Here is a 21171-nt window from a genome sequence, read left to right on the forward strand (position 1 = left end):
TCTTTAAAAAAGGGAAGAAGGAGGATCCTGGGAACTACAGGCCAGTCAGCCTCACCTCAGTCCCTGAAAAAATCATGGAGCAGGTCCTCAAGGAATCAATTCTGAAGCACTTAGAGGAGAGGAAAGTGATCAGGAACAGTCAGCATGGATTCACCAAGGGCAAGTCATGCCTGACTAATCTAATTGCCTTCGATGACGAGATAACTGGCTCTGTGGATGAGGGGAAAGCAGTGGACGTGTTGTTCCTTGACTTTAGCAAAGCTTTTGACACGGTCTCCCACAGTATTCTTGCCAGGAAGTTAAAGAAGTATGGGCTGGATGAATGGACTATAAGGTGGATAGAAAGCTGGCTAGATTGTCGGGCTCAACGGGTAGTGATCAATGGCTCCGTGTCAAGTGGAGTGCCCCAGGGGTCGGTCCTGGGGCAGGTTTTGTTCAATATCTTCATAAATGATCTGGAGGATGGTGTGGATTGCACCCTCAGTAAGTTTGCAGATGACACTAAATTGGGAGGAGAGGTAGATATACCTGGAGGGTAGGGATAGGATACAGAGGGACCTAGACAAATTAGAGGATTGGGCCAAAAGAAATCTGATGAGGTTCAACAAGGACAAGTGCAGAGTCCTGCACTTAGGACGGAAGAATCCAATGCACCGCTACAGACTAGGGACCAAATGGCTCGGCAGCAGTTCTGCAGAAAAGGACCTAGGGTTTACAGTGGACGAGAAGCTGGATATGAGTCAACAGTGTGCCCTTGTTGCCAAGAAGGCCAATGGCATTTTGGGATGTATAAGTAGGGGCATTGCCAGCATATCGAGGGACATGATCGTTCCCCTCTATTCGACATTGGTGAGGCCTCATCTGGAGTACTGTGTCCAGTTTTGGGCCCCACACTACAAGAAGGTTGTGGAAAAATTGGAAAGAGTCCAGCGGAGGGCAACAAAAATGATTAGGGGACTGGAACACATGACTTATGAGGAGAGGCTGAGGGAACTGGGGATGTTTAGTCTGCGGAAGAGAAGAATGAGGGGGGATTTGATAGCTGCTTTCAACTACCTGAAAGGGGGGTTCCAAAGAGGATGACTCTAGACTGTTCTCAGTGGTAGCAGATGACAGAACAAGAAGTAATGGTCTCAAGTTGCAGTGGGGGAGGTTTAGGTTGGATATTAGGAAAAACTTTTTCACTAGGAGGGTGGTGAAACACTGGAATGCATTACCTAGGGAGGTGGTGGAATCTCCTTCCCTAGAAGTTTTTAAGGTCAGGCTTGGCAAAGCCCTGGCTGGGATGATTTAGTCGGGGATCGGTCCTGCTTTGAGCAGGGGGTTGGACTAGATGACCTCCTGAGGTCCCTTCCAACCCTGATATTCTATGATTCTATAAGTAAGGGTGGCAACACCACACCAGGCCATCCGCGCTTCTGCTGGCAGCGGCTCTGCCTTCAGAGCTGGGCTCCCGGCCAGCAGTCACCCCTCTCCAGATGCCCAGCTCTGAAGACAGCACTGCCGCCAGCAAGCAGTGCGGAAGTAAGGGTAGCAGTACCGCAGCTCCCCCCTACAATAACCAGCTCCTTTTTGGGTCAGGATCCCTACAATTACAACACTGTGAAATTTCAGGTTTAAATAGCTGAAATCATGACATTTACTATTTTAAAAATCCTAAATCCATGAAACTGACCAAAATGGACCGTCAATTTGGTAGGGCCCTAAACATAAGGGTCTGTGCCAACATGTAATGATAAATATATGTATTAGATATTGTAAGCCTTACGGATGTTTTTGCTAATACTTGGGTGTATGTGTCTCAGATCATTACTTGGGTGACCAAGGTAAGACAATGCTATGCTGGAATGACAGAACTATGGTGGATTATCCCAGTGAAAAGAGCATGGGGACATTTGTGTACCCTCCCTGCCTCCCCAGTAATACAGGAAATGTCCATGACTGGCTGGTGGGAAGGATCTCTTGTGAATATCGCATCTAGTGCTGAATAGAAGGCACAAGTCATGAGTGATGCATCAGATTTTGTTTCTGTTCCTAAGATGCTGGCACCTCGTGTCAGCTCCTTTCCCTTTGAATGGCACTGTGTGTTGTCTCTTAAATAGCCCAGAGTGAGACACCATCTACTCTGAGAGGTGCTTTTAGATATCCTGATTCCTGTGTGAATTTCTTAGGCCAGATCTACATTACAAACTTTTGCTAGCATAGTTATGTCAGTCAGGGTGTGATGAGGTATGGTTTGAGACTGACATTGCTGTGCTGGCAAAAGCCACTAGTGTAGACACAGTTATATGGCAAAACTATGCTTTTACCAGTCTAGCTTATTACATTCAGGGGGCCGGAAGAAGCTATCTCAGCAAAAGCACAGTTTTGCTGGTATGTTGTGTCTACACGAGGGATGCTTTGCCAGTATCATATAACAGGATAGCTACACTAGCAAAGCCCTCGAATGCAGAGCTGGCTTTAGTTGTTTCTGCACACACTCCTTGCTTCAGAAACAGCAAAGTCAATGGCTTCCCTTCAGGCCAGGTAGACGCACAGGGCATTAGTGCACCTTTGGTAAGAAACAAAATGCTTTTGAAAGCTTGTGAGCAGTGTCGGTAGCTTGCTTCTAAAGCACGTGTCTTAGCAAGACCTTTTAAAGCGAGGGTGGACTTCAGGTCAGTATGACCCCAGGGCAGTGGAGTCAACGGTTACCAGACAAGTCGACTTTTCATGGAGCCATGCAACAACAGTAGATGTAGGTGGCCATATTAGTACTCTTATGACATAGCTCCCACCAGTGTAGAGTTGTGCTGGTTAATAAAGGGGAAACAACTACAGGTGAAGCCCATTTATCTGAATTTCAATGATCAGCCTGGATCAAGTGTGTGTCCCCCCGCCCCCTTTTAGGCCTGTGTTAGTTAATCACCTGCTGATTAACAAACATTAAAGCTGTGGGAACTGTGATTGGGAAGAGGAAGGAAAGAACAGGGAGTAGCCATAGGAGACAGGAGCCTCTTTGGTAGCACTTCACCACTTCTTGGCACTGTCCAACCCAGGAGCAGGAGCTAGCTATGCCCCTCGCTATTTGTACTGGCGCTTGCAGAGCACAGGGCTGCCAGTGCAGGTGTCTGTTCCCCCTCTCCCATCATATACAGGGCTTACTGCTAGGCCTAAATAACCTGACATTAAAGTTAATTTTACTTTCTAGTCCTGAACACCGGCCAAGGGGAAGACTGTTTTGGGCTGGCCCCAATCTGCTTGAAAATGGGATGGCATAGTGCTGGGTACCTAGACAGAGTGGCTGAAGTTCCAATATAACTTCCCTTGTGGATGCTCTTATTCCAGAATAGGAGTGTTCACAGGGGAAGTTATATCAGAACAACAGTCTAAGTATGCAAGTCTGGTAAATGTCCCCATGTAGACAAGCCCAAGGATAAAAAGCTGTTTTTGGTTTTTTTGAGAATGACATGGTAGCTAGCCTAAGTTTTCAAGAAGGGGATGGTTGGTGTGAGTAATGGTAACAGCACATTTACTTTAATTGCACTTTTCAGTTCACACTTTCAGAACTAGTGTTTCAGGCTGTCTGCAGCTAATGGGAGGTGTAGGATCTCTGTGCTGAGCTTGGCCCAGAGCCCACCTCGATGGAGAACTGCAGCCCCCATGACCAACGGAATAGGTATTTGTTATGTCTTATTAAAGTCTATCTGGACACTAGGTGCATGAACAGTATGAGGCCAGAGCAATGCCTCCATGAGAGCAGGGACAGAGCAGTGGCTGTGCCATCCTTGAAGAGGTTGTAACCTGCCCTGCATCCTTTATGAGGGGCAGTACTGATGAGTTGTGAGGGGGCAGGGCAGGGACATGATTCCCTCTGTCCCCAGCAGAGGTTAGCAAAACCAGTTTTGTGGACAGGGGAATATAAGGACTGAGGCTGTGCCCATCCCTGCACAGGAATCTTGCACCCCTTTGTAGAAGCTGGGAACAATTACACCCTTAATTCCATAAATGTGAATTTGACAGAAATGGTTTTGGTCCCCGGGGAAGAGCTGGTATGTTGTACTGCCCAGTACAGGCTCAAACTGACCCCTTGCTCTAAGTGGTTGCCATGTGCCTCTTGCGATAGCATACCACATAGAATGAGTTACTTGGCTTTTGTTGTCACTTTCCCTTACTGTATCATCGGGGTGGGGATGAGGATGGGAAAGCCACAAAATTGGTCCTCTTGATCCCTCACCATTGCATAAGTTTTAAAATGACATTTGTCATTGCATTTTTGTGAAGATTCTGTATATACACATGTATTTCCATAGCATCCTTGCACGAGGGAATTACTGTTCACATTTTTAAGTGTTTGAATGAAAATTCTGCTCTTGAAGTAGAGCAACAAAGATTTAAAAAATTGTAGGGTTCTAGGGTCTGAAATGAGAATGGATTTTGGAAATGCAGAGCCAACGCCAATTTGATTCAGTGGGTCTGGAAATAAGTGAGGGATTGGTTAAGAACTGTGCAACATGATGTGGAAAAATTACAATTTTTAAAAAATACTTAAACAAACTATCATGTACCCCTCGAAACCTTTAATTGGTGGAACAGAGTCCAAGTATTACGTTCTTGCAGAGTAAATGCCAGTGCAGAGCACTGATTTTCAAATTTTTATTAACGAATTGCCAAAATAATCCTTCACTCCCAAGCCACACAAAAGGAGAACATGTAGTGTATCCTCAGCATTATTACTACGTCTGTTCATGAAAGATGATGGCTGCATGGTCTTGAGTCAAATTGGCTGTAACTTTTGTTGAATAACCAATTTAACCAAACCCGCTGGACTTGGACCCATGTTTCAGTAACGTTAATAACAGCTACATGTCCAGTAACTATTTGTGTGGGTGACTGTGGCCTGACAGGGGTGAGTATTTGTAATAAAACAGCAGAACGAAGTGGGCCCTGTAGCTGACTAACACCAGGGGTATATCATGATTGGCTCATTGCCAGAGCAGTAGCAGCAGCAGCTGCCCTGGCAAGCTTGCCTAGTGCTTTGACTGTGCTGGAGAGTGGGTGTTAGACATTTTTCTCTCTAATGCCTAGGACCGGACTGGCTACAACTACACTGGAAAGTCGGTGGCATTCATAGAGTGATCATTAAACCACAAAAGGACTTCAGGTGCTACTTTTATTTTAGTGACTGATGAAGTTTTCATTAATAGCTAATGTGTCACTTATTAAAAAAAATGTAAAATGAAACTATTGTGATTGCATGTAAAATTGTTGGCATTGGTTCTGTGGAATTTCTCTCGAGTGGACAAAAGAGTTAGTTGTCTTTTGCACTTCTGGTTGAATAATTTCTTTGTTTTTCCTGCCAAAGAGCAAATTTCCAGATCCCAATCATTCCTGGTGCTGCTGGCTCAAATTTGGGAGGAAAGGACAGATATACAAAAGCAGAAATATGTGCTAAAGTTACAGGGAGTTTGTTAGCCTACGCAGTAAGGGGATATTTACCGCTCATGGTCCAGTCACACCCAGGTAGAGGCGAAGCTGCTTTATGACGACATAGCGCTGTGGAGATAATTGGTGTGTATATCTTCTCCCCAAGGGCCTCAAGCTCTGGATGTATTCCCTGTTCATTCCCCACTCTCTGGAACTAAAATTGATGGGCATTGCAGAGGTAATAGAGGTAGGTTGTGTGGAGACAGAAGTATACATTACATCTTGAAGCCTGCCCAAGGAGCACTACATTTGAATCAGCTCTGATACTAAGATTGAAATCTGAGTGATTTAATTGTCTGGAAAGCAATTATCTATTTGTTTAAAATAGTTCTTTTTGAGCTTAGTGTTTTCCAACCGGAATCCAGCATTTAGCAGATCCATTGTGACTCAGGCTATGTCTGCACTGTGTACCTTGCAGCCGCAGCGTTGTAAGGTGCTCTGTGTAGCCGCTCTTATTGCTGGGAGAGAGGTCTCCTGGCGACAAAATAAAACCACCTCCAAGGAGGACGACCAAAGTTTTAACAACAAAAGTGCCAGTGTAGACAGCCTCAGTCAACTATTGGGCCTGTTTGGGTTGCTAGCTTCATGCTTGCTGTATATTAAAAGAAGACAAGACAGTTGCTTTTATAATATGAAGGTAAATTTCATGCGGCTAGTTATCCTTCAGAGATTTCACAGTGCTAACTCTTTGCTGTAAGTCTGTGCAGAACTCTTGCTGACTCACTTGCTGGAGCTGCCAGCATTTAGCAGAGAGATCATCATGTAGAGTGTTAAACTCTGACAAATACAAATGAATAGTAAGGCTAAGACTGAGCATCTTACCCACCCAACTCATCTCACTTCACATATTCTGGTTTCCTTTCCATGAGTGGCCCAGAGATCCATTCCAGTGGGCAAAGCAGCTGGGCTGAGATCAGTTATGCAATGTGACAAACAGCACCCCACGTTCACCACTTTTACAAGACTATGATAAATTTTATACAAAGTACGCCTGTGAGGTATCACTAGAACATGCGAAACATTATTGTCCTTCTAGAATGTGTGTAACAACGTTGTATGTAAAGTTATAAATGTATAGAAAAGTTATACATTTCTGCTGTATAACATGGCTGTAACCTGCTCCAAGTTAGAAAGGCATGTCCAAACCAGTTCTTCTGAGACAAAAGACACCTGGCTGGGGCATCAGCGTATCAGCATAATCAAATGGACTGTCATGGGCTATTTCAGGTGAGGTCTTAAAGTCATCCTGTCTTTATAAAAAAACATATATGGGGGCCCTGCCATGAGACCTTGTCTCTCTCCTACCCGCCTGGCAGATATTATTGCTAGAAAGCCTGTTTTGACAGAGATAATCGGAGAACATATAGCTAGTAGCTCAAAGGGCAGGCCCATTAACCCCATCAGTACAATAGTTAGATCCTCAGGGTGTGGAGGTTCCCCAAGTGGGGATATACTTGCATAAAGCCTTTCTAAAGGGAAATTATTGTAGAGCATGGACATCTGGAATACTTCTGAACTAGAGGGTGGAAAGCCAAGATGGTTGCTAGGTGGACCCTAAGGGTGCTCACAGAAAGTCCAGAGTTGTTTAGTGATAGAAGGTACTATGAGTCAGAAACAGAGAACTGGTAGTGTGACCAGATGTTTAATCTCATCCACTTGGCAGAATACTGTAAGTCTCATAAAATTCTTTCCACTGTGGATGGAAAAGTGCAAGGAACGTGGAAGATGAAGGAACTGACCATCTCTCTGAGATATCTCCTCTGGCTGGAGAGGCAGTTCAACGGGAGGTGGAAGAGACAGATTCATTCTTCAGGTCCAAAAATCAGAACTGACTCCATCATACTGGAGCTGGCTGAAATCTCCCTGAGCTTCCCGAGTACTCTTGATTCAATGGAATTGGAAGGTATGAATACACTGGATCAGGGGAACAGAAATGCATTGTACGGGAATCCCCAACTCCACCCTACTTTGGATCAAAACTTTTGACACTTCCTGTTTTCTTTGGTGGCAATGAGATCTTTGGCTGCATGACCTCAATTGAGGAATGTGTCTTGGATAATAGTGTCCTTTACTTCCTATTCAATGGTCACGCAGATTGTCTACTGAGGTGATCATCTGCCAGCAGATTTTGTAACCACGGTAAGTGCACTGCTCTCAGAGTAATGCCATGCCTGACACACAAGTTCCATAGATGTACACCTTCCTGACACAGAGGGGTGGATCTTACTCTCCCTTGTTTGTTTATATAAAACATGTCTGCACTGCTGTCTGTCATGATTTGAATGGTCAGATCTTTCAAACCTGCGAGGAAACCTGTGCTCCCCTGACAACTAGACCTTAGCTCCAAGACATTTCGTATATGAATAGTCCACATGCTCTGAGTTTGAAGGTTGTCTAAGTGGGCTCTCCAACCCAGCGTAGTAGCATTTGTCACCAACATCTTTGATCATAATGGTAAAAAGGTATTCTCTTGCAAAATTTCAGAGGGTCTTTGCCACCAGTTTGGTGATGAGACATCTGGAAGAACATGCAATGTCATATCCAGGTGATGCTTGCTTGGCTGACATACAGGCTTCAACTATCCTTGCATAGGATGGAAGTGAACTCTGCGTGCTGAATTATGTACGTGCAGGAAACCTAGAAGTCTGATATAAGTCCTTATTGATACTTTCAAAAGCTGGGGGGAGGAAAAAACAAAGGGTCTGTCTGTGTGATGCAGAACAGGAATGGAGTCTTAGAACTTAGTAAGTAATCTTCCCCCAGCTTTTGAAAGTATCTTGTCTCCTCATTGGTCATTTTGGTCAGGTGCCAGCGAGGTTATCCTAGCTTCTTAACCCTTTACAGGTGAGAGGATGTTTCCTCTAGCCAGGAGGGATTTTAAAGAGGTTTACCCTTCCCTTTATATTTATGACAACCCCCCTTCAGGTAGTTGAAGGCTGCTATCAAATCCCCCCTCACTCTTCTCTTTTGCAGACTAAATAAGCCCAGTTCCCTCAGCCTCTCCTCATAAGTCATGTGCCTCAGCCCGCTAATCATTTTTGTTGCCATCCATTGACTCTCTCCAATTTGTCCACATCCTTTCTGTAGTTGGGGGCCCAAATCTGGACGCAGCACTCCAGATGTAGCCTCACCAGTGCCGAATAGAGGGCAATAACGACTTCCCTTGATCTGCTGGCAATGCTCCTACTAATACAGCCCAATATGCCATTAGCCTTCTTGGCAACAAGGACACACTGCTGACTCATATCCAGCTTCTCGTCCACTGTAATCCCCAGGTCCTTTTCTGCAGAACTGCCGCTTAGCCAGTCAGTCCCCAGCCTGTAGCAGTGCATGGGATTCTTCCATCCTAAGTGCAGGACTCTGCACTTGTCCTTGTTGAACCTCAGATTTCTTTTGGTCAATCCTCCAATTTGTCTAGGTCACTCTAGACCCTATCCCTACCCTCCATCGTATCTACCTCTCCCCCCATCTTAGTGTCATCTGTGAACTTGCTGAGAGAGCAATCCATCCCCATCATCCAGATCATTAATGAAGATGTTGAACAAAACCAGCCCCAGGACCGACCCCTGAGGCACTCCGCTTGATACCGGCTGTTCAGTTGTCTCAGGTCCAGTATAAGGGACCAGCACTTTCTTTCTGGGAATCTAAGTAATGACAGTAAAACGAGTTCTCCTTGTGTCTTTGAGGTTCTTCTAACACTGCTCCAAGATTCAGAAGTGATTGCATCTCCTGATATAGCAGGTTTTTATGAGAGGCGTCCCTGAAAATGGATGGAGAAGGTGAGTGGAGATCAGGGAAGGTCTGGAAGTGGATGGAACAGCCCAACTCTATGATTTTCAGGACGCAACGATCTACAGTGATGGTGTGCCAGGCCCTATGAAAATGAAATAAATGATTCCCAAGTAGAGGGGATAACCAGATGAACAAAATTTGTACTCTGCTTCTGGCCAACGAGTCAAATCTGCTGCCTTGAGGGTGATGAGGGCTCATGACCAGACATGGTGTTGGATGCAGAGGACTTCCTCCTATGGAATGTTTTGGTGCTTTGTAGATGGTTCAGGTTGCCTACATTGTGTACAGAATGAGTTGAGACTTCAAATGTTCCCATTTTGGTGCAGGAATATTGACTCCTAAGGATCTCAGTGTCCCCTGAGAGTCCTTCAGAGAGTGTAAAACTTCATCTGTTTTCACATTGAGAAGTTCATATCCTTCAAATGGAAGATGCTCAGTTGTAACTTGTACCTCTTTAGGGATTCCTGATGACTGAAGCTAAGAAGATCTCCTCATGGTAACTGAGGTAGCCATGGATATAGGGCTGCTTGGAGAGATGCATGTGTCACAAGCTGACCTTCAGCAATCAGATAAAATTCTCTCCATTATCATGAGGAAGACTGACTGTACATTTAGATATGGAATCCCAATTACAATAATCATACTTTACTAGCAGGACCTGGCAATTGGTGATTCTCATTTGCAGACTTGATGCAGAATAATTTTTCCAGTCAGACAATTGTAATTTCTTGGGCTCCTTGTCTTGAGATGTCATTTTCTGTTGACTTCTCATTCCTGCAGTCATAACTAATGACCCAGGCACATATAAAATTGCTCAAAGCCCTTGAAGGGCACTTGGTAACGACTGTGCTCTTTTTGATGTTGGTGCCAAAAGCAGCAGGTGTCTCCCAGTGCAATTCAGCTGGCTCTAAAAGACCCTTGTTGATGGGCATTGTGGGATGATCAGGAGCTTGGCAAAATTTTCCTGGACTACCTCTAGTGGAATCTCTATTGTGTCAGTCATTCTGTGCAACATCTTGTAGTCAGCTAAGGTTGAGGTGGATAAGACAAATACCACAGCCTCATTAAGAGAGGGTGATGAGATGGTCCTCTGCTTGTGACTCTTCATCAAAACCATGCCCAGCCTGTTCAGCTGGCAGTGGAGCAGAGTGGGTTGGTTATGAAGTCTCTTTGTGAGGTGAGGATGAAGAGAATCTAGCCCTGCACTGGAATGCAGTGACTGGTCTTCTAGCATGAGGCCAAGGGTGTTGGTATGCATAAAGGGCAGGTGGGCAAAGAATACCAGAGAGTACTATCCTTCTTTGAGCTCCTAAGTCTAGAGTAATAAAACTCAGCCCGCAATTGCCTCTCAGGTGTGTACTGGCCTGAATACCTAGACCCCAGGGAATGCAGTGGTGAAACCTCCCTCTGCTCCTCAGAGCAAGAAGATAAGAATTAATAACCTTCTAGAAAGGCACTCTCATTGCTACCATCGATGTGCTCGGTACTGGTGTAGGAACAGCAGTCGCTACCGGTGATGGTACCTCACTACTGCCAATAGCGAGGAGTCTGGTACCAAAGAGACCAGGAGGTTTTTCGATGCTGCACAGGATTTCAGTACTGAGTAAGCTGGTGCTGAAGTCAGAGGACTACATGCTGTTGACTGTCTCAGGCATATCTGTATGGTGGGTTCTCGTTGCTAAACGGTTGGCACTTGGAGATTTTTGTGGTACTTAGGAAACCAGTTTAGAGGCACAGTGACCAGTGCCTGTCTGGGTGCCACAAGGACTGTTTGGGTTTTGTGCTACACTTTTCAGCTGACCTTTGAGAGACTTTGTGCCTCACTGAGGAACAACCTGATGAGGACGACCTAGATAGTCTCCTCCTCTGGGCCCAGTGCTCTTTCCTCCCCCATTGCCAGAGGATTTACCAGGTCAGGACGACAGTTCTTTAGGAGCAGCCATCTCAACTCCACAAGCTGAGGAGACAGCAAGAATACTTCTTGATGACGAGTGCTCAGAAATCTCTGCCCCAGGCATTCTGATGTCTGAAGAAGGATGCATTGACCTCTCCAGCAGGAACATTTTTAGACAAGACGTCCTAGTTCTTCGGGTTCTCTTAGAAAAGCATTACAGGTGGCACATTATCTTTTGTGCGCCCTCCTCCATACACATGCCTTTTCTATACTAGGGAGGGTTTGCTGGTAGAGCTCGACGGGCACTGCTCTACGGGCAAACCCTCCAAATGGAGATGCAGCTTACACTGGGAAAAGAGCACCTCTATGCCGTGTTATTATGAGGGTGATTTTTTTCCCCCCACACACTCCAAACAGAGACAGCCATACCAGCAAAATGTAGGCCACGCCACAGTAAGCTGCAGGTTTCCCCATCATTAAGAAGTATTGCTGCCTCCTATGATAAGCAATTTTTAATTTCGCAGATTTGTGCTCAGTCATTATGAATGATCCTGGTACCAGGGCAAACTCTCAGGCAATTGAAAAAAAAAGAACGAACGAACCAAGGGGTGGTTGGGGTCACCCCATACCTTATGCCAGTGTACCCCATTGGTCATGGGCCCGGTGCAGAGGGAGGCCCCAGGGAGGGTTTGGAAAGCAAGCCCCCTCTCCTGTACGCAGCAGCTCCTGTCCCATGGCCCTGAGCCTAGCTCTGTGCTTTGCAACCTAGCACATGGGGTTGCAGTGCCACTCGGGTTTGGTTTGGATGCCCCTAGCCCCATGGGACAGGAGCCACCCTTGTGAGGTGGGCTCCCCCCCAAATCTCCACTGCACCAGGCTGGGATTAGGGTTACGGTGCCAGGGCTGAGCATGTTGCTGCAGGAGGTCGGTGTTCGCTTTGTGGGGCAAGGAGGCAGGAAAGGGCACTGGCCTTTGATTTTGGGCCCTCCCTCCCCCAAGTCTGGGCCCAATTTGTGTTAATCCAACCCTGGCCACTCTCAGGGTGCCTGGATGTGACAGCAATGCTCAGACTGCTTTCCCTTACTTGTGTGTTAATATTGTGTTGCAGTTACAGGCTTAAAAAAAAAAGTGAATAATTGCCACAAGGCCACTCAGGATGTGGCTTCACTGCAGCTGCAAGGTGTGATTCGCAGCATGGATAGACTCACACTAGTGCACTAAAAATAGCAGCGTGTATGTAGCAGGATGGGTGGCTAGTCTGAGCTGCCACCCATCAAGCTTGAACCCAAGGGATCAGGTGGGCTCGACTTCAGAGGCTAGCTTGAGCCACCTCCCATGTTGCAATATCCACATTGAGCTAGTGCAAGTCTGTCTATTTGCGTCGGGACTCATACTTCCAGCTGCAGGGAGACCTCTTCAGAGCCGATGGGCAGCCACAATGGATGCTGCTGGCCAGGAGAATCCAAACGGGAGTTCACTGGGCATATGTACACCAGCGGTAAATATTTAGGAACAAGTTTCGTTTGAAATATATTCAGCTTCACAAATCTGAACGGTAATTAAATAAACCACCAAATTTAAAACACAATGGATAGATATTGTTGGGCTAACCCTGAAGTCCACAGGAGTAATAGTTTCTACTTGGATTTAAGTCAACAATTGCCTCAGTAAGAACTTCATGATTAAGCCTCTTTTTCCCCCCATTGTGTACTTACCACCTGTTTTGGCAACTTTTGAACATTTGTTTTCAGCAAAAACATATGCAATCATTGCATCTAGCAAATCACCCTCATATGCAATTTGCCTACAATAGCCTAATGCGAGGATGACCACTGAACACTCTTGTCATCTTACTCCAGGCAGTTATAAAACTCCACAAATCCTGGCACATAAACCCCCATTGATGCTGCTGCGTCTTGCCTGTTATCCTGCAGCTGAAGTTTCCCCCTGCACATGGCGAGCTATTAGTTTCTGCAGTGAGACTTAATTACAATAATCAGTCCTCTAAGACTCTCATTATGAAATAATATATCACTAATGAGATCCATTGCAGTTATGCATGAAAGTGACATGCGGAAGTGTGCAGTTTTAACATTATGCTTTCATAAAAGGAGAGCCACACAAATATGAAATTCATAACTCATTTATTGAATATATAGGCAACGATACCAATAAAAGAAACTAATACTGCAAACTACAACTTTGGAAGTAAAGCCAATATAACAGGAACAAAATATACATTATAAATAGGAATGGGTTTGCCCTCTTTATACATTCCTTGTCTTGACATCTGATGTAAATGTATGCTAAAGCTGGTCTAATTGGAGTGCTTTTCAATAAGCAACAGTCCTCCAGAATCCTTTCAGGGTTGAGATGTCTCTGCTGACTAATGAGTGTGCACACATAGAAACTGCTTCAGCAAGTATATATAAAATCAAGAGCTGTGCTCTGTTAATCTCCATCATTACTATGGTGGAACCTGTTTATAGTGAAATGGAAGGAGAGTTACTATTTGTTGCAATATACTTTCAGTCCTCTAATAGAGAAGTTTCACTGTGCTTATAATGAAGGTTAATTCCACTAGAATATTGGTTCAACTTTACTGATCTTCTTGGAGTATAGCAATTATCACATCAGAGAAGTGTGACATTTCCGGGGGGGTGGGGGGAGGAAGAGATCATCACTTCCTCTGCTCTGGTCTAGTATAAGAGAAGTTACTCCTTCCTATATGGAACAGTAAGAAGCAATTACTGGCTGCTGGTCTTGCTAGAGCTGCTGTCCAATAGAACAGTGGTTCTCAACTGGGGGTAGGTGTACCCCTGGGGATACACACAGGTCTTCCAGGGAGTACATCAAACTCATCTAGAAATTTGCCTAGTTTTACAGTAAGCTATATAAAAGCACTAACTAAAATTTCGTACTGACTTGTTTATACTGCAAGTACAATATTTATATTACATGTAATTTATTTTATGGTAAAAATGAGAAAGCAAGCGCTTTTGTATTTTTCTGTCTGATTTTGTAAGCAAGTAGTTTTTAAGGGAGGTGAAACTTTGGGTATGCAAGACAAATCAAGACTCCTGAAAGGGGTACACTAGTCTGGGAAGGTTGAGAACCACTGTTCTAGAAGGTGAGATTTAGGGCCAAATTCAGCAAAGCTGGCACATGGAGGTGTAATTATACCTCCCTGAATCAGCAAAGTGCTTGTATGCAAGGGAGATTCATCTTTGTGTCGTGTAAGTGGTATAGTCCCTGCTGCCCTCTATGGGTGTTGGCAAGTGGAACTCCCACCAGGGCTCTAGGAACAGGTTCTCCTGTTGACAAACACCTGCTGAATTAGTGAACCCTTCAACCACAGTGCCCATGTCACCTACATTGGTGCTAGGCTTCCCTCACAAATAAATCTGTGGCCACTTTGTGCTACTACCTGGAACCTCTTCCAAAGTGCATAAACCAGAGTCTCAGGGAATTTTGCCAATAGCCTTCTAGAGCCCTTCCTCCCCCAGCTGCCAGTATCCTGCAACTGCTCAGGTAGACAGGCCCTGCCAGCACTCCCTGGGAAAAGAGCAGTAGAAAGGATCTTTTTAAAGGCAAGCCCTTTGCTGATATAATGAAACTGTTTAATATATTATTTTGTGGAAAAAAATCTTCCATTATAGGAGGGTTCCATGAGTCTCTTGAACAGAGACACACTGTTCTTGTGAGCAAGAAATGCCATAAAGGCCTAAATTAACTAAATTCAGTTAGACCAGTTTCATAAGACAAGTTCTTAAATTCAAGATTGTTTTCCGATCGTGAGATGAAAGCAAAAGCTGCCTATTTAAAAAAAAATTGCCAGGAACAAATAAACCTTATTAATTTAACTAGTTAATTTAAACAAGTCTATTTTACCTCTAAAGCACATTCGTTTCTTTTAACTTCTGGGAAGGCAGTAAATGCTGCAGAATAATCTTCAATATATGCTTGCAAAAGATTACATTGCTTTACAAAAAAGACAAACCGTCCAAAATTTCAAGCTAAAATGCACATAAAGAGAGACAGTAATGGCAGTATTTTGTCTTTAAAAAGTGTAAGTGTTGTATACCTGTCATACATTTCCATGCCTATTAAAGCTACAGTTAAGAACATCGGATATGTACAGTAAATACACTGCTGAGGTCCATTTTTTCTAAATATTAACACAACAGAATTACTCCCCAGCAAGTGATACTACTTGGGAACGTATAAATACAATTTTTACATTGTAAGGCACTTTTACCCAGCATACATGACAAGATGAAGTAAATTATAACATGAATTTGAAGCTTGTACCAAAAAACGCTTTCGGTATTGACTTTTAGTTTCCATGGAGTTCTGAATTAATGATGGTTTAGTCAGCCACTTGCTCTTCTGCTACTCAAAGGTAAAGTGTTATGGTTGCTAGTGGCATGCGGAGAGATAAATGATTTTATCCATAATGAATTATTAGACTGAATATTAAATCCAACAATTGACACAATGTGAATTAGAACTCAGTGAAAAATACAATGATTATATTGGCAAATCTACCCCATTGTACCTTTCATTCTTCCTTAACCAAAAATACAGTAGTTGCAAACAATAAAGTGCCTTTATTCCATGGGAAGGCCATGTTTGAGGCACGCAACCTAGAACCTAATCTAGGCAGTGTGACAGACATTTTGCATTCTGAAACCCTTCCGCGTAGCTGAAAAATTTTCATATTCTAGAAAAAAAAAGCAAACACCTTGATAAACAATCTCAATCAATCTGTCATTGCAATTCAAGTCATGCCTTTAATTTTGAAAGTTACAAATACAAAATAAGAATGATCAATGGCATGTTTAGAGCAGTAACTGAATATTTTCTGTACACAGTAATATTACTAAAACTGCATTCTTCCCCAAAACAGATTGAATTCTAACATGGTAAAATGTTAGAAATTTAATATACAACAGTTGAGTCCCTTGAGACATTAAGGAAAGACATGAGAAGACAATGACATGTTAAATCTTTTAAAAATACAAGTAAAAAATGCTACAGAAACTTGTTTCAAATGAACTGCTTCTTAATATCAACTGCAGATGAACCTTCACTGTTTTTAGTCAAATTGTCAGAGTATCTTGCTTCCTGCTTTACTTCAAATCTAAGTGGTTTATTGGGTATTCAGAAAGAGCCAGAACCCTTCCCAAGCAACAAGGTGCCCTGGAAGCATTAGAAAGACTTACTTATTGGGTTAAGTTTTTGATTTTATTTTAAATGAATCTGCTAATGTGCTTCAATAGGACCAGCAAAAGCAGCTATTTATTAGCAACTAGACATGCCAGAGCTGTATGAAAAAAGTTAGGGAACTGAGCTGGAAGATTTGGTATAATCTAAACCTGATTATTCTCTAATGGAACATCGACCTCTAGACATATGAAGTGCCATGGCATGATCGTTGATTTGACAAGAAAAAAAAAATCAAATGCTAAAAGCATTAAGAATGGTAAGTAAATCTTATATAGTGGTCACAAGATTCAAAAATAAATACTGATCTACCCCAAAGAAAAGAAAACAAAGTTGATTCCTCCTCCTCCTTACAGCACGCGGGATCGGTGTCTGTATTTTGGACAAAAGATGAAGTGCTCCACACAACACAGAGCACTTGAGGTCTGGATGTCAGATAAGGTGACTAAATTCCATAGACGTTAAAGTAGTAACCCTCTTCGAAATCTAAAGACGTCGGGTTGCAGCTTCCAAAAGTTAGAGTCACTTGGTACGTTAGGAATATAGAGGTGGTGGACTATTGGGGAAAGAACAAACTACAGCCCTTTGGCATGAGTACTGAAGCTTGCAGCTTTTAACCAACAGCTGCTCAAGTAAATCTCCAGCAAGGAATGCTGGGCAGTAGGAACAATCACAACAGGAACAAACTGAAAGGTTGAAGCATGCTTCTGCATGCACGGAGTTCTTTTTCTACTGTATGCCTTGCAAGCAAAAACAGAGCAATTTGCCCCCACACACATTTATCCTCCATATTTTGTATAAGAAAATGCAAAATTCATGAGTTACCAGTTTGTTGCCACCATGGACTTGTCTGTCCACGTTGTGAATTTATCTTACTAAGACTTTCCCTTGGTGCATGAATCCACTAAACAACTTACACATTCCAAATCTTAGATTTTTATTCAGTCCAGAAATATAGAGCTTACTTCATTTCAATGTCTGCCTTAACTTTTGACACTGTACATATTACATATCATTTATATAGTGTTTCAATTTTTTTCCAGACACTGCAGACTACAAACTACATAATATTGACATGTAAAACTCTGCCACTTATTGAAGGCTCACACACATGAACGTTTCAGGCAGTTCAATGAAATTTCTAACAGAATCAGGCCGTAAAAAGTTACTAACCCTTTTCTGATCTTAGAAAACAATTTAAAAGAATTAGTAGTTATGGATGTCTTATTCATTCCCAGTTCTCTAACTCTGTCCCTTGAACCTGTTTAAAAAACGATGAAAACAATAGTAAATTTAAAATCATATAAAGAGCAGAGCATCTAACAGATCTGACATTACATCTACATTTATCAACAGACATGAGGCCTCCTTTCTATTATAAAATCAGCTGAAGTTTAAAAAAAAAGTTCCCCGTTCTTCTGCAGTACACCAATAAAAAGCACTGATCTGCATATACTAGATTTAAACATTTTACTGTGATTAACTACATCAAATGTATGTTGTGTCTCAGTCTCAGTAACAGAGCTGCCAGGAGTAACTTCCATACCTAGTTTCCATTGAGTTGCTGCTGAGGAATGCTACTATGGTCAGAGCCTGATTTCCCACGGCTTTTGCTTTCTCTTTCTTCATCCTCTTCATCCCTTTCATCGTTTCCACTATGATTTTTACAATAGAGTCTAAGACAATAAAAGAAACAATGGAGGATTTACCAGGAAACAAGAAACAGATATATATATTTTAGAACATTCTGGGCTCTCTCCACTAGTGAAGATGCTCCATTTTAAAATGTTGCTGAATTAATGTATAAGGCACCTGTCCGACATCTGACATTAGAAATAAAGATTAGCTAGGCTACTAGATCACTGGCTAGAACCAAGGGCTCCTGTTACGGGGCAAACCCAAGATCACTAACCAAACAAAAAAGGGAACAGTTCCCCACTGACAAAAGTTAACAACGAGGGGTTAAGCACAAAAACAAAGACAGAAGCCCAAAAAACAGTCAGCGGTACTCATTACTGTAACAGCCACTGCCTCATGTCCTAGAAAGCAACCAAGGAAGAACACCAGCAGACCTCCTTCTGAGAGAGTTCCACCGCCAAGAACCTTAGACTGAGAAAGCTCTATTGACCTGTGCCAACCAACCGTAACAGCTAGGTTGAGAGAAAGATTTAGTTTATGATAGCATTAGCAGATCCTAACAAAGCCTACTTACTCTTTTTTCCTAAAAAGTAACCACTACCTATTACAATAGCAAGCTTGTTCCAATATAGATAAGGCTGTGACAGCATTTTCATTACTTTCAATGGTTTACATCTTGCCTGTGAAAACTGACTGAGATGTACCAAGGCATAAGCCTGGGACAATTTAAAAAAAAAAACCACTTTAGACAAGAATCAAACTGATGTTATTTTAAAATGCTGTATGAACTGTCTAGGTGTTTAATGATTGCATATGTAAAGACCTACTTTCTCGTAGCTCTACCATAAGAGAATGAACATGGTTAGTAGTACCAGTGAGTTCTAAGAAGTTTTGTGATAGATTGTCTAAACTCTACATAAAATGGATCAGAAACTCCTTTCTCATGAACATTTACATAACAAAAACAAATAAACATTCCAAGGGAGCATGGGCGCTCATAAAAAAAAAAAGTATGATTTTGTGTGTGTCAATTTGTAATCACTTTCCATTTGTTCATGGATCTTAAGCTATCAATCTGAAACCAATAAATAAGTTGAGATAAGCAGAGGAAAGCCAGGCTCCAGTGCAGTCTTTATAGACTAGCATAAGCAGAAATTTATTTAAAACAGATCACTTCTAGTTCTCAAGAAGCAGGATTGTTATCACACTGCTCATAGAATGCCCCCTTGTGGCCAAAATGAGATGCAACCGGTCAACTTCAATTGGAGTAGGATTGTGGTAGCAACTGGGAAAGGAGGTTGGAACAGTACAGAAATATGAAAAAAGATACAGTTATCCCTAAGAGTATAAACATGGCAGGAGTTTACCTGTGACTTCAGCAATTTGAGTTACAGATTTTAATAATCAGGGAGAAAAATTTTTTTTTGCTTTTTTTAAAAAACATTTCATGTACTTTCAAGTGGGTATATGGAGGTTCTGAATTAAGTAGGATCACTAAAATATTTTCTATGTGTGAAAGTTATTTTGAAAATTATATGACAGTTATTTTCATTTGCACAATATTTTTCATGTTTATGATAAACTTAACAGAAATACTTCCACTTTTGCATATGTATTTATCCTCATCTGACTTGGTAAAATGAGCTTAAATAGCTTCAGGTTAGAGAGAAAGAATATGAAGTCAGTCCAGTGGTTTAGTGTCAATGATCTACAATGCCAGAAAAAGCCATGGTGTCAATTAGTGGTCCGACTCTATTGCTCCCTGGGTTATTAAGGGCTAAGAGCATTCCGACAGCAGTATGCTGAGCCTCATTGGAGAGGAAGAGCCTCAGAAGTCAAACAGCAAGACTTTTGGCCAGTAAAGTCTGTTGACAGGAGCACCCATCCAATTCTCCTAATTTGTTTGAGAGTGATGATGCAGGGCCTTGGAACAAGAGGAAATGGAAATTAAAGTGGGAAAAATATGAAGAGATTCTCCGAGTTCTGTGCAGAGAAATCTATTTTTGCCTCTGTGTTATAGGACAGGATTTTTAAAAAAAGTTCTAAAAACTCTACATTTATAACAGAACTTGATTTAATTTTTCTATGACACTCAACTTGAACAAGATGTTTGAAGTAACAAAATTGATCTTGCACAGGCTTTTACCTTACCAGCTTTTGAACTGCAATAGTCACCTTATCTGAACTTCCAAAGATGTACGATAGTTTTGCCTAGTGCCTGCAATGCAGCTGAGTGAGGTGTTAGTCAGCATTACTGCATGATCGGAATGTTTTATCTGAACAGAAAAGCAGTTCACAGAGGACATCAGAAAAAATGGTCATTACAGACTTAACTGCTAGGGTTCTTACTTGTAAATGCCTCGTGACATATTCTCAATGTATTTAGCTTTGTCTTGTACTCCACAGTGGTAATGGTAAGTCTTGATACAGGCTTTAATTTCACATCCAATAGTAGCCCCAGGCTGACTGCAAAGAGTGCATTTCTGTTGAGAAGAAAGAGGACAGTACTCTAAATTGTGATGTTAATCCATTTAATCTCGATTAATGCTCACTTTGATGTCCCCAAATTTTAGCCATAAACATGAAGTAATTTTTCTTGTAGCATAAATTTATCTTAATTTATAGTAAGCCAGAAACAGTTTAAATCTGCATCAATATATATGAACAGAGAACTGTTTTACCTGTCTGCTGCAAAAATAAGTAACTGCATGATTTGTACACATTGCTGCAGTTCTAAGTTCTATTTTGTTGCTGTTGTTGAAGTTGAAGCTAGCTTTTCCAAGTACCTAAACTCATTGAATATTGTGTTATAGTAAAGTATTATATTTTTTCAGATGGTAATAGAGTTCCATATATTAATGAATTCTAATATTCATGAAACTGTGTGCCATATTTTACGTATAAAACATACCTGAGTGCCTGTCACATACTCTGGGGCCCGTATATAAGATTTAATTTTCCACACTAAAATGTCATGACATACTGCTCAGACCACTCAAAAATAAATATGTGAACCAACAGACAAACTGACAAGACACCTCCCAAGTAGGCATCCTCATCATAATTAAAAGTCCTTCCAGAGGCATGGGAGAAAAGATGGGCCTTGCACCCCCATGCCCAAGAGATTAGCAAATCTGGCCCTGGACCGACTAAGG

The 21171-nt window shown here is 42.4% G+C and overlaps 1 protein-coding gene across 3 annotated transcripts in view; it reads right to left on the reverse strand.

Moving 5' to 3' along the window:
• Positions 1 to 15444: 15444 nt before the first annotated feature.
• The window catches only part of PHF6 (PHD finger protein 6), a 35881-nt gene continuing 30154 nt past the window's right edge, over positions 15445 to 21171 (reverse strand). The window contains exons 10-12 of one of the 3 annotated variants that reach the window (XM_074962737.1): positions 20366 to 20499; positions 17925 to 18054; positions 15445 to 17639 (exon numbers count right to left, since the gene is read on the reverse strand). In XM_074962737.1, the coding sequence (XP_074818838.1) occupies positions 17925 to 18054; positions 20366 to 20499 (264 nt within the window). In that variant the 3' untranslated portion in view covers positions 15445 to 17639. Of the gene's footprint in view, positions 17640 to 17696; positions 18055 to 20365; positions 20500 to 21171 lie in introns of those variants that run through there. The other 2 variants (XM_074962736.1, XM_074962738.1) reach the window with 2 other exon arrangements.

Source organism: Natator depressus, chromosome 9 (assembly GCF_965152275.1).
Source record: "Natator depressus isolate rNatDep1 chromosome 9, rNatDep2.hap1, whole genome shotgun sequence".
NCBI lineage: Eukaryota > Metazoa > Chordata > Testudines > Cheloniidae > Natator > Natator depressus.